The sequence below is a fragment of the Nansenia antarctica genome (genome assembly GCF_963989245.1).
Source record: "Nansenia antarctica genome assembly, chromosome: 5".
In the NCBI taxonomy this organism is placed as follows: domain Eukaryota; kingdom Metazoa; phylum Chordata; class Actinopteri; order Argentiniformes; family Microstomatidae; genus Nansenia; species Nansenia antarctica.
In genome coordinates this window covers 9,521,264-9,533,758 of record NC_137690.1, presented here as the reverse complement: position 1 = coordinate 9,533,758, position 12,495 = coordinate 9,521,264, and the positions used below count along the sequence as shown (strand labels likewise).

The window sequence follows — 12,495 nt, the reverse complement described above, 5'->3', positions numbered from 1 at the left end:
TGGAAAAATATAAATATAGGCTGTCAAAAGTAATACCTGTGTCGTTTGACCCATCCGTGATCAATGTGAAAGGATTTTCCCTCATCTTCATGACCAACTCCTTTATAAAATGTGGTGCCACTGCCTTATTTATAATGCACGATGTTTTTGTGCGGGCACACTTATACTTCTGTGCAGTGGGGGAATCTTTAAAACAATCTTTCAGCAATGGGCCAAAATGGTCTGCCACTGCAAATGGCACATTGTGTTCACATTGTGTTCTTACCGTGGCTTCTTGTGTTGTCATGCCACCAGCTGGGGTATAAAACTGTGCAATACTACTTGCTGCCTGTAGTGCCTTTTCTTTGGCCTGATGCCCCTTGCCTTGTATATGTCTGTTGACATCTGTGACCCCTTGATGGGCACAGGAGTGCTCCTGCCTGCACACACAGCACCAATAGTGGGAGCTGATAGTGCCTGCGGTGATGAATGGCCATTTCGTTGACCACTCACTTTTGAAACTAGACCTATAGGTGGCTGCTCCAGTATGAGTTCTCTGATTTGTTCTAGTTTGCTTCTCTGCCTTCTTCTCCACTTCCTCCTCCACTTCCTCCTCCACTTCCTCCGCCACTTCCTCCTCCACTGCCTCCTCCACTTCCTCCTCCACTTCCTCCTCCACTGCCTCCTCCACTTCCTCCTCCACTTCCTCCTCCACTGCCTCCTCCACTGCCTCCTCCACTTCCTCCTCCACTTCCTCCTCCACTTCCTCCTCTACTTCCTCCTCCACTTCCTCCTCCACTTCCTCCTCCACTGCCTCCTCCACTTCCTCCTCCACTTCCTCCTCCACTGCCTCCTCCACTGCCTCCTCCACTGCCTCCTCCACTTCCTCCTCCACTTCCTCCTCCACTTCCTCCTCCACTGCCTCCTCCACTTCCTCCTCCACTTCCTCCTCCACTGCCTCCTCCACTTCCTCCTCCACTGCCTCCTCCGCTTCCTCCTCCGCTTCCTCCTCCACTTCCTCCTCCACTTCCTCCTCCACTGCCTCCTCCACTTCCTCCTCTACTGCCTCCTCCACTGCCTCCTCCACTTCCTCCTCCACTTCCTCCTCCACTTCCTCCGCCACTTCCTCCTCCACTTCCTCCTCCACTGCCTCCTCCACTGCCTCCTCCACTTCCTCCTCCACTTCCTCCTCTACTTCCTCCGCCACTTCCTCCTCCACTTCCTCCTCCACTTCCACCTCCACTTCCTCCTCCACTTCCTCCTCCACTGCCTCCTCCACTTCCTCCTCCACTTCCTCCTCCACTGCCTCCTCCACTGCCTCCTCCACTTCCTCCTCCACTTCCTCCTCCACTTCCTCCTCTACTTCCTCCTCCACTGCCTCCTCCACTGCCTCCTCCACTTCCTCCTCCACTGCCTCCTCCACTTCCTCCTCCACTTCCTCCTCCACTTCCTCCTCCACTTCCTCCTCCACTGCCTCCTCCACTTCCTCCTCCACTTCCTCCTCCACTGCCTCCTCCACTTCCTCCTCCACTTCCTCCTCCACTTCCTCCTCTACTTCCTCCTCCACTTCCTCCTCCACTTCCTCCTCCACTGCCTCCTCCACTTCCTCCTCCACTTCCTCCTCCACTTCCTCCTCCACTGCCTCCTCCACTGCCTCCTCCACTTCCTCCTCCACTGCCTCCTCCACTTCCTCCTCCACTTCCTCCTCCACTTCCTCCTCCACTGCCTCCTCCACTGCCTCCTCCACTGCCTCCTCCACTGCCTCCTCCACTTCCTCCTCCACTGCCTCCTCCACTTCCTCCTCCACTTCCTCCTCCACTTCCTCCTCCACTTCCTCCTCCACTTCCTCCTCCACTTCCTCCTCCACTGCCTCCTCCACTTCCTCCTCCACTTCCTCCTCCACTTCCTCCTCCACTTCCTCCTCCACTTCCTCCTCCACTGCCTCCTCCACTGCCTCCTCCACTTCCTCCTCCACTTCCTCCTCCACTTCCTCCTCCACTGCCTCCACTTCCTCCTCCACTGCCTCCTCCACTTCCTCCTCCACTTCCTCCTCCACCTCCTCCTCCACTGCCTCCTCCACTTCCTCCTCCACTGTCTCTGCCACTTCCTCCTCCACTGCAGGTCTGCCTGCTTACTGCTCCCTGCTTTCTGCTTCGATGACATCTTTAAACAGACAAAATGCAATGATGATTCAAAATCAGAAGTGCTGATTTGAGGTAGTTTTTACAACTAAACGTTGGTTTAGAAGAAAATCCGTCTGGTCTGAAACATCGCCCCCCCCCCCCCCCCGCCCACCACCAGGGCCAACATCGTACTTCGCTAAATATCCTTTTACGAGCTCACTGCTCACAGTTTTAGTTTTACAATTACGAGCTCACAGTATCAATTACCTCGCAAGCAGTTAAGTGATTACATTTTTAATCAAGAACCTGGATTCTAATTCGAATGAGGTGAGATGTACCTACCGTTTTGGCCGTCCGTTTCATGCTGCAGTGAACACAGATGCAACGCTCGTCTCCCGCTCCGACTGCGCACGCGCAAGCATAATAACGCGAGTGCAGAAAGAGGACGTCACGAAACTCATGTCCGGTAACTTTTTTTTTTCAAGGAATTTCAAAAATAAAAGTCCCGTAAAACAAATGGTTATTTCTCGCCGTGAGAAATAGAGTTGCGGCGTGAGAGCGTGAGAACTGGTTGAAATGCGTGTGTCTCACGGTAATTGCGTGAGACTTGGCAGCCCTGTATCATATAACCAAGTTCATGAACTGCTAGCCTGAGACTAGACTAAGTATGGGAGGATGTGGCATAGTCCTGCAAGGGAACAGGACGGGTTCTAAGCCACACCGGTCTGGGCTCCAACCCCATTGGCTCTCGTGCTGGTGCCGCATCCGGTACTGGATGAGGAGGTGGGCCAGGGTCAGTGCCCATTGCGTAGAGAGACGGTGGTGGGGCTCGAGCTGCAGCTGCATGCCCGGAAAAGGGAACCGGAACTTTCCTCAGTCTCCTAGCGTGCCATCGCGAGCTGTCGTCGAGCAGGAATGTAGCAGGCCCCAACAGGCGTCTGACCTGCCTGGGCTCAGACCAGAATGAGGCCATCTTGTTGTCTCGATGTGGGCGTCGAGCCCTGACCCAGTCAGAGACCTGGATGGACGGTGCCCTTGCCCTGCGCGTTTTGTCCACCCTCTTCTTTGTCTCCTGTTGTCGTGTGGCAATGGTTTCTTGTCACAGCCTTTGGCACTCCCCAGCGTGTGCGAAAAGGCTATCTAGTATCCGGATTATGGCGTGTGACGTCACTGTCCCACACTGGTACCACCTCCGGCCACTTGGCTGGTGGTGGAGAACACCGCGGCCATGGATTTCCCCACAGATATCAAGTTGGACATGCTCCCAGGGGCGAGGAGGCCAGGGCCAGGCCTCGCCGTTCAGCGTCAGGTGGTGCCTGGCGAGCACCTCAAACACTCTGTGCAGACGTGTGTCGTGGGTTGGTCGGTCTGGCCCGTGCACCACAATGTCATCCAGGTACACCACCACCCCCGAGACCCCTGCGAGGATCGTGGATATGACCTTTTGAAAGCAACTGGGGGCAGAGGTAAGGCCAAAAGGCATGCGTGTGTACCTGAAGACACCAGCATGGGTCACAAATGCCGTCAGGTCCTGGCTGACTGGATGAAGAGGCACTTGAAGGTAGTAGCCTCGGTGCAAGTCCAACTTTGAGAAGATTGTTGAGCCATGGAAGAGAGTGGTGAGCTCTTCCGCTGTTGGCAGAGGATACTTGTCCAGAATGACAGCTTTGTTCACCTGGCGTAGATCCACACAGATGCGTAGTCCCCCCGTCTTCTTCTTTGCTACCACCAGGCTTGATATCCAAGTTTATCGGCTCAATGATGTCTTCTTCCAACAGGGAGGCGAGCTCAGCGGCGACACCCGCGGAAGGTGAGGGTCAGGCGTCTGAGGGGCTGAATGACGGGTGCCACTGCAGGGTCAACTAGGGGTTGCAGCCTAGGCCGTCAAACAGTTCCGGTCACTCCTGTCGCACTGTAAGCGAGACCTGCAGTATAGCAGCTCCACTGCTGTCCCTCAGAGAGAAACCCAGTCCAGTGAAGAGGTCCAGGTCAAGGAGGTTGGCTCCTCGCTGTGCCACATGGAAAGTGGAGGAGGGTAGGTACCTCGTACCGTAGCGGACAGGCAATTGGAGGGGGCCCCCTATCTCAATCTTGGAGTTGCTGTACCCATACAGCCGTGTGGATGGTCTTTGCCGTGGCATGTGGGAAAATAATTTCCCCAGATTGAGGAGAAATACTGCAGCACCCATATCCAGGAGGAGTGGCACACTAATGTCTGCTGGCTGTACTGTGCATGTCCGAAAAGATGCTTGTGTAGAGACTACATTGCTTTCGGTGCATTCAGAGCTGGGTTGGGAGCGCCTGTGTTGCGGTGGCACATTGGTTGGGGCAGAATGGCAGACTTTAGAGAAGTGATTCAATTTAGAGCAATTGTGGCAGATCTGCCCATGGGCGGGACACTGTGGTGACCCAAATGTGGTGACCACTAGAATTGGATCCACAATTAGCGCAGTTGCCCGTGGGACCCATAGGAGGGCGCTGTCTGGCAATCTGTTGCACAGGCATGTTTCCATCAGTGTTTTGGGAAAAGCCCTGTGATGACGTCAGTGGCCGGTGATAGTCTGTGGTCGTTTGGGGGGCAGGGCTAGCTAGCAAGGTAGAACATTCTGAACCTGATTCCACTTGCAACGCAATCTGGGTTGTGTGGGGGAAGACTAAACCCAGCCATCTTCGTTGCCAAATGTTATGTAGTAAAGAACTGACATAGACACATGGTTCAGTTGCAAAACCCACTGAGCTTTATTTAACTTCCACCCTCCAAGCCCAAACCAAAACTTCCTGTGTCACGTAACATAACGTAATGAATATGTGTAATAAACTAAGCATAGCATAACCTATGTTATCAAACATAACAGCACAGTCGCACGCACACACACACCCGTACACACACACACACACACACACACACACACACACGCACACACACACACACACACACACACACACACACACACGCACACAAACACAAACACAAACACACACACACACACACACACACACACACACACACACACAAGCCTCTCACTCAATGACACTCACAATATGACAAGGCCTTTCCAGCCAAGCCCTGGGAATCTGGCTAGATGAGTCACTGGCAAAGCCAATCAAAGTCAACTCCACCTGCATGCTAATGGACACACAGACAGTCTCAATGCAACTAGACGGAAAAACATCTTCCTTTCACCCAGTTCCATGTAGTTACCACCAATCTGGAGCTGGAAAACTCATCCCGCCACTCTCCCCAGCCCCCCATTTCACAGCTCAGTGAATGTGGAGTAATCAACAGACTGCAAAGGAAACCAAACAACGTCCTATGTCCTGCCCGGGGGAAATGTCACCGCAGTTGACCGCAGGGTTAAGGTTGGATTGCTTGTGTTGGGGATTGTATTTTGATTTCATCAGTGCAGAAAAGTGTAGTGGAGGAAGCTCATCAATATCAGTGTCAGTGTTTTTCAGCAGCTGTTGGCTGTGGGTTGATTTTCAACTGGTTTGCCATGCTTGGAAGAGAAGTGTGTGGCTATTGGCTAGTGAAGTGATAAATATTAGGTTGACGTTTTTGGGGCTTTGAACTGATATTGCAACAATATGATGAAACCACAACAAATTTGAATGGAGATGTTGGCTGTGATATCATCTTACATGTGAAGAGTTTTGGATATCATTGATCCTTGTTTTCGAAAAGTGATGAACTGTTCAGATGTTTTGCTTTGGCTATAATGTCGCATTTGATTCATATTTCAGTGTCATCGCAAACACTGACAGCTGGCCAAAAGCTGTATGAATTATTGACATATGTTTTGTCTCATCGCTCTTAAATTATTTGTGGTGCTATGAATTTTCATGAAGGCTGCCAGACTTAAGGCCGGTTTAGGCTTCTGCGTCGAATTTACGTGCGTAGCTTACGTAAAGTCTTACGTAGGTCTCGCAATTTACACTTCTGCGTAGGCCGCGCTGCAATTACACCGTCACATCGCTAGGTGGCAGTGTGTTTTCAGCCCCTGTGCTGTGCCTCTTCCGGTTAGGAACTCAACGGAGCTCAAAGCTCTAAGCGGCATAATAGCGATCTTTTTGTTGTTATGTTGTTGTAAATAAAAGTTCTATGATGCATTGAAATGACATTAAACTAAGATAATACGATGGTTATCATAATTTTTCAAATCTTTATTAATAAGTAATTACAGAAAAGGTGAATGACATTTCTGTCATGACTTCCGCATTTTGGGCGACGAGAGAGTCGGAATCTTGTCTGAATCATGTGCTACCAAGCGGACCAATCACAGAGCTTACGGTTAACGTGCGCTCTGACGCGTGGATAGATTTTTTGAGAGGAGCACGTCCAGGCTACGCACGTCCACGCGGGACTACGTAAGCTTACGCGTAGCCTACGGCGTCGACTTTACGCAGAAGCCTAAACCGGCCTTTACTGTGTTATGTTTCTCATGTCTGCCTGTCATTTGGTGAAAACTTAAATTCCCATTCAGGGCACAGTTGTGGGATCCAAGCCAAGAACGGAGATTGAATCAGGACTCACCTAAGTTCTAGTTTTAATTGAATAGAAGCTGCTCTGTCTCCCCTAAAGGCTGTGGCCTCTGGGTCGGACATACTAATTGAAAAATTAGACATATTTATGAGATTATAATGAATCATTACCAGACTGTTTTCAACAAATGAATTAATACCTTCATAGACTTATAACTCTAGATGGCTAGCCCGCTACATGTATTCAGGCCGATCAGTAACAGCTAATAACAGCGAAACCTAAAAAAACAAACATGCTTTAATTAAGCAATATCACACGAGAGGGAGTGCTGTTATACTGAATATCAGCACGGCTGTGATTCGGTCGTAGGTACGCAGGCCGAGTACCGAAGACAATCACAGCCGTGCTGATATTCAGTATAACAGCACGACCTCAAGTGTGATATTTTCTTTTATATAACAGTTTTTATATAACAGTTCTTAGTTAACAGTAATAAGCGACAACAGATTATGATTTGTTTGTTTATTTAATCATAAAAATAAACAAACAAAAAATTCCGCAACTGAACTTCAAATGGACTGTTGCCTAGTAACCTGAACACAAACAATGTAGTCTAATTAACGGTCATTTAGTAGAACATCTGTGCGTATCTAACGGTCATTTAGTAGAACATCTTATACATATAGTTAAAAGTCCCAGACTATTATACTGTATATCGGCACTCATGGAATGCCTCTTGTCCAATAAATGACTTAGTCGGAACTAACTGTTGGAAAATCAACACACATAAACCAGATGTTGCTTAGAAGCTAAGCTTCAATAGAAATCCTCAAATCAAGTCGTAACATTCAAACCCAAATGTACCAAATCTCATAGGCCAGTTAATGTGTGTAAAACTGTTTGTTTATATCTTTGAAGCCTTGGGCACTGCGCACAGAAGTGACAGACTGGGGACTTTCAGACGACATCACATTTTGGCATGTTTTCCCAGGACGACATGTCATGCTAGAGATGGATCATCTGGATGACTCCTCAGTGTGTTAGTGGATAATTCTCTCGTGCTTTCATCCTCAACCATGTACCTGCCAAATCTCGCTTCTCCTTTGTTGTTTCGAAATAATAACAACTTAAGACTCCAAACTTACAAAGGCATCTGTTTTTATTACGGTAATTGCAGGGAGTGATTTACATGGAAAAACTCCATCCAGGCGAATCTTATATTTTCAAATGAATTCATTTGTGTGTGTGTGTGTGTGTGTGTGTGTGTGTGTGTGTGTGTGTGTGTGTGCGCGCGCGCATGCACTTGTGTCTTTCACAGTGCATCCTACCAACCCCTCAGCATATGAATATCTGGCAAGCGTCTCACACGTCATAGTCTTCACAACATTGATATCTTCAGATCCTAGTGGACACATTTGAAAAGAACCACAACAGCAGAACCCTCATATCAGAAAGCATTCAGGCTCTTCAACACAGTAGGATATTAGAACACGGTCCAGTGCCCTGTCCTGTACAGCCAATAAGAATAGTTGCTGTTCATTGCACATTGTATTCTACATCTGAGTGGGCACATACTTAGGTATAATACAGAAGCAATACACCAACAGAGGGCTTAAGTCTGGTCCTGGAGACTTAATCCACTTGATTATAGGCCTCGTAATATCATAGAGCAAAACAAATGAGCAATGATTCCAGAACAGGGTTTCAGATTTATTGTCCTTGGAGAGGATTTTTTTTTCTCCACAGCTCATAGTGCCATCTCCCCCTTCTCCACACCTACACACAATACACACATGTAGCAATGGACTCAAGGTACAGTAGGTCAACACTCACGATATCAAATCTAAATACCTGAATAAAAGAAAATGCCACACGGACTCCAATCATGAACCCAATCATATTTCAAAATAAGAACCCCCATACCAAAAAATAAATACATGTCTGGTACAAGATTGGCTTATGGCAACACATCCACCTGGGACACAGAGCCCAGAGATTGAATAGCCCACAGCCCCTTCTCGTCACTGTAATATTCATATCAGCCCTGGCGAGTGGCCATTTAAACCACTGGGGGAAGTGAATTGCCCTGCCATTCCCTTAACACAGTCAATCAGATACCAATTGGAAATGTTCCTGCTGACAATTTTCACTCGGATCTCAATATGGGGTCACTTTAGAAGTGTGCTGTCAAATGTTCTCTGGGGTTCCGTGGTTGGGATAGAAACAAGGCTACTGAGATGGCTGAGGATGGTGGCTACACTGGTCAATTGCCCCTAACGGAGCCTTATTGAAAATGTGTTTGTGATACATGTATACCACGGGAGCCTGGTGCCTGGTGTAGAAATCGGAGATTGTCCTCATTTTTATGCATGAAAAAATATACGGAATGGTATCAAACTCTGATACAGTTCCTTATTCCATTCCATGAATTACAGCCCATCCTCAGATTTCTACCGTCACTAGCCTCCACTGATATATACTGTTTGTTATATCATTATGTCACTATTTGCACTTCTGGTTAGATGCTAAACTAAACTGCATTTCGTTGTCTGGTACTTGTACTCAGCAATGACAATAACATTGAATCTAATCTAATCGAATCGAATCGAATGTGTATTCTTACTATAACATTTAGGATTCGACATGGAGGAACATGTTTTAGGGTTTGTCGACCGTATGGGACCGTATGGGACCGTATGGGATCACACTGTTAAAGATTGTTCGAGACAGAGAAGAGAATGCAATGAGAGTATGTCAAGAATCAACACAACATGCTTACTAAAACAAGGAGAGGAGTCAAGGTCATACCTACCTACAGCTAGTGGGAAAGCATGCAGTAGGTATAAGATTACAGATGAGTTCATGTCACAGGTGGTGCCCTATAATGAAGCCATCCATCCAGTGTGTGTGTGTGTGTGTGTGTGTGTGTGTGTGTGTGTGTGTGTGTGTGTGTGTGGCCATCCACTACAGCATCTGACTGCAATACTCCATAACTCTTCAGCAGGCCATATGTTACATGTCATATGTGAGGAAATGAGAATGAGAGATGAGTTCTCAAAAGGCCAGAAAAACACCCTGGCTAATATTCCCCACAGCCCTATGATGCCTTCCTAAGAGTCCCATTTTCACTCTCCCTTGGTTGCTAATAGATGGAGAGATGAAGAGAGAGAAAGATAGGGGGGGGGAGAGAAAGTAAGAAAGAAAGAAAGAAAGAGGGAAAGACAGAGAGAGAGAGAAAGAGAGAGAGTAAGAAGAGAGAATAGATGGAGAGAGACTGGGAAACTCATAGAGATACAATACAGTAGGAAGCTACAGTCTGTTTATTACTCATGGGTGTGAAGAGGTATAAGAATGTTTCGGTCAGTGATCATATTCTCTTTTATTTCATCTATTTCATCTCTCTACAAGAGGGTATGATTTCATATTTAATGCCAGTTCACCAACACATACTGTACATCTTTATGACGACTGAACTTTAGGTTGTTAGCATGATCATTGATGGAATTGAAGACACAAAATTAAGGTTGAAACACACAACACACACCAGGGCTCTCAAGTCTCACGCATTGGGTGTGAGACAAGGTGTGGCGTGTGAGCGTGTGAACGGGTTGAAATGCGTGTGTCTCACGCCCAATGCGTGAGACTTGAGAGCCCTGACACACACACACACACACACACACACACACACACACACAATACACAAACGCAAGTCCTTCCTCTTCATTGAGGATTATGAAGGTAGGAAATGAGGATGTCACAGCTCGTTCGATAGGCAGATCTGAATGGTGTTTCTCATCACAGCTCACACAGCAGAGTTAGTCCCGGGGATCACATTTGTGATTACCTCCAAGCTGCACCCAATTATAATTAAGGAGAAGATGGGGCCCGCCACAGCAGAGCTGACAGTGTGCCGCTGCGTGGGGAGGACAGAGGAGAAAAAGAAAAAAAGAAAAGAAAAGAAAAGAAAAGCTTGGGTACAGACTCGAGACACTCGGAACCTCACAGACCATTTTCAAAGGGAGCCGAAAGCACAAGGGAAACAATATGCTAGGCGAGATAGGAAGCATTGTGTCCCCTGCCTCTCCAAGGCTATTATTCACCACACTCACAGGCAAACTGTGAGGTGTGCTGCCTCCGAAGTGCCTGAATCTCCAGAGGGAGTACCCCCCCCCCCCCCCCCACATCAAGCTTCTAGTTTTCCCCCTCTGCAATGTTCATACTTATTAAAATTAAATGCAGGAGGCCAGAGTGGGCAGGGTCAGTTAGTTAGTGAACGCTTGCTCGAAAAATAAGAACATTTTATTACACAGGGCTATATTTCATATGCCGATAGTGTGTATCAGTTTGAAAGAGATAAGCTTGGCTCAAAAAGGACTAGTGCTGTTGCTCATATTTAGCGATATAAACACTGCATTTCTTAGGTAACCTTGTCGTTGCTTGAGTTGCTTGTTGCTTGTTTCCTGTGAACTGTTTCCTGTGGGCTTGTTTTTAGTTGTACTTGAGGATAAGTTGGAGGAAAGAAAACAACTTTTAATGGACTGCAACCACTTCTTTTTATTTTTTCCTCCCAAATCTCTTGTTGTTGGCAATTAACCAATGTTTTGGTGGAGGACTAGACACTTGTCCAATTTTGTTGCAGAAAGATTAAAGATTAAAGATTAAAAAATAAGTATTTTTTGTTTTTAACCAACTATGTTTTTTTCTCTCAATTACACTTTTGGTTCAATAATTCCTTCCAAATCTATGTCTGAAATCCTTTTAAAGACCTCTAACAAGCTGCAATTATCTAATGAGAGCACTGCTTGGAGGGTGTCCCTTGGGCTAGTTGGACAGCTACTTCAGATAATCAAATAAACCCTAAGTTCCTGTATTGTGGAAAGTGCTAATGTCAATCAATCTGGCACCTCCGAACAGGATGGAGTTAAATACAAGTGTACAACTGTACATAAGCTACCTTAACTGTACATAGCTCATAACTGTATGTACCTCTAAACTACCGTACTTGCCATACTGTACATATCACTATCACTGTCATGTTTTTATATCATATTTTTATATCACTATTTGCACTTCTGGTTAGATGCTAAATTGCATTTCGTTGTCTGGTACTTGTACTCAGTACTCAAGTTGTAAAAGAAAATCAGGGGGGATGGTGAATTTTGGGGACAATCATATGGGGACAATTTTAGCATCCCCACAGCGTCAGTGACTTCAGTGTCAGTGACTTGGTAAAAATGTCATTGCATGTGTGCGTGCCCCCTCGCCCACAGTATTTTACTCAATATGCACAAAACTAAATATTGAAATAGCAGTAATACCACGTTCATTGATAAAATGACATAAGGGATGGAAAGGGGGGATGGCAGTTTTAGAAGGGGGATGATTTTTACTGTTTTTATTTCAGGGGGGATGCCATCCCCCCTCATCCCCCCCTCAACTCGAGTGCTGCTTGTACTGTGCAAAGTATGTATGTATCTATAAAGGGTGACCCACCTTTCTGTGACCAGCGAGACTCTCTCATGAAGACGTGATATGTTGCATGATAACCTGTGACTCAGACGAAGCTAGTCGACGTAGAAATCAGAGGATGGGCTCATTGTAATGCTGATGGAATGAGGAATGGTATCAATATGTATGTTTGGTACCAGGCCTCATCCATTCTATGCATTACAATGAGGCTGTCCTCTGACTTCTACCTCCACCAGCCTCCACTGGTGTGACTCTTGTGCAACTTGGGCTTTGTTGCACACCCCTATGGGCACTCTCTAATGGTCATTTAGTGCCTCCATGTGGTCAGAAATGTCATCACAATTCCTTCATTATCTATATTCAAGAGAAACATTGGGAAAGATACTTGTTCTTTACAAACTATTGTATTGTATGTATTCTATTGATAAAAAAATAACATGTTGG

The 12,495-nt window shown here is 46.8% G+C and overlaps 1 protein-coding gene across 1 annotated transcript in view; it reads right to left on the bottom strand.

Moving 5' to 3' along the window:
- Nucleotides 1–4,000: 4,000 nt before the first annotated feature.
- LOC308157716 (transmembrane protein 17A) overlaps nt 4,001–12,495 on the bottom strand; it is a gene marked incomplete at both ends in the record, with an annotated part of 10,212 nt that continues 1,717 nt past the window's right edge. Inside the window, one exon of the mRNA XM_080531324.1 lies at nt 4,001–4,111. Coding sequence (XP_080387450.1) covers nt 4,001–4,111 — 111 coding nt within the window. The remainder of the gene's footprint in view (nt 4,112–12,495) is intronic.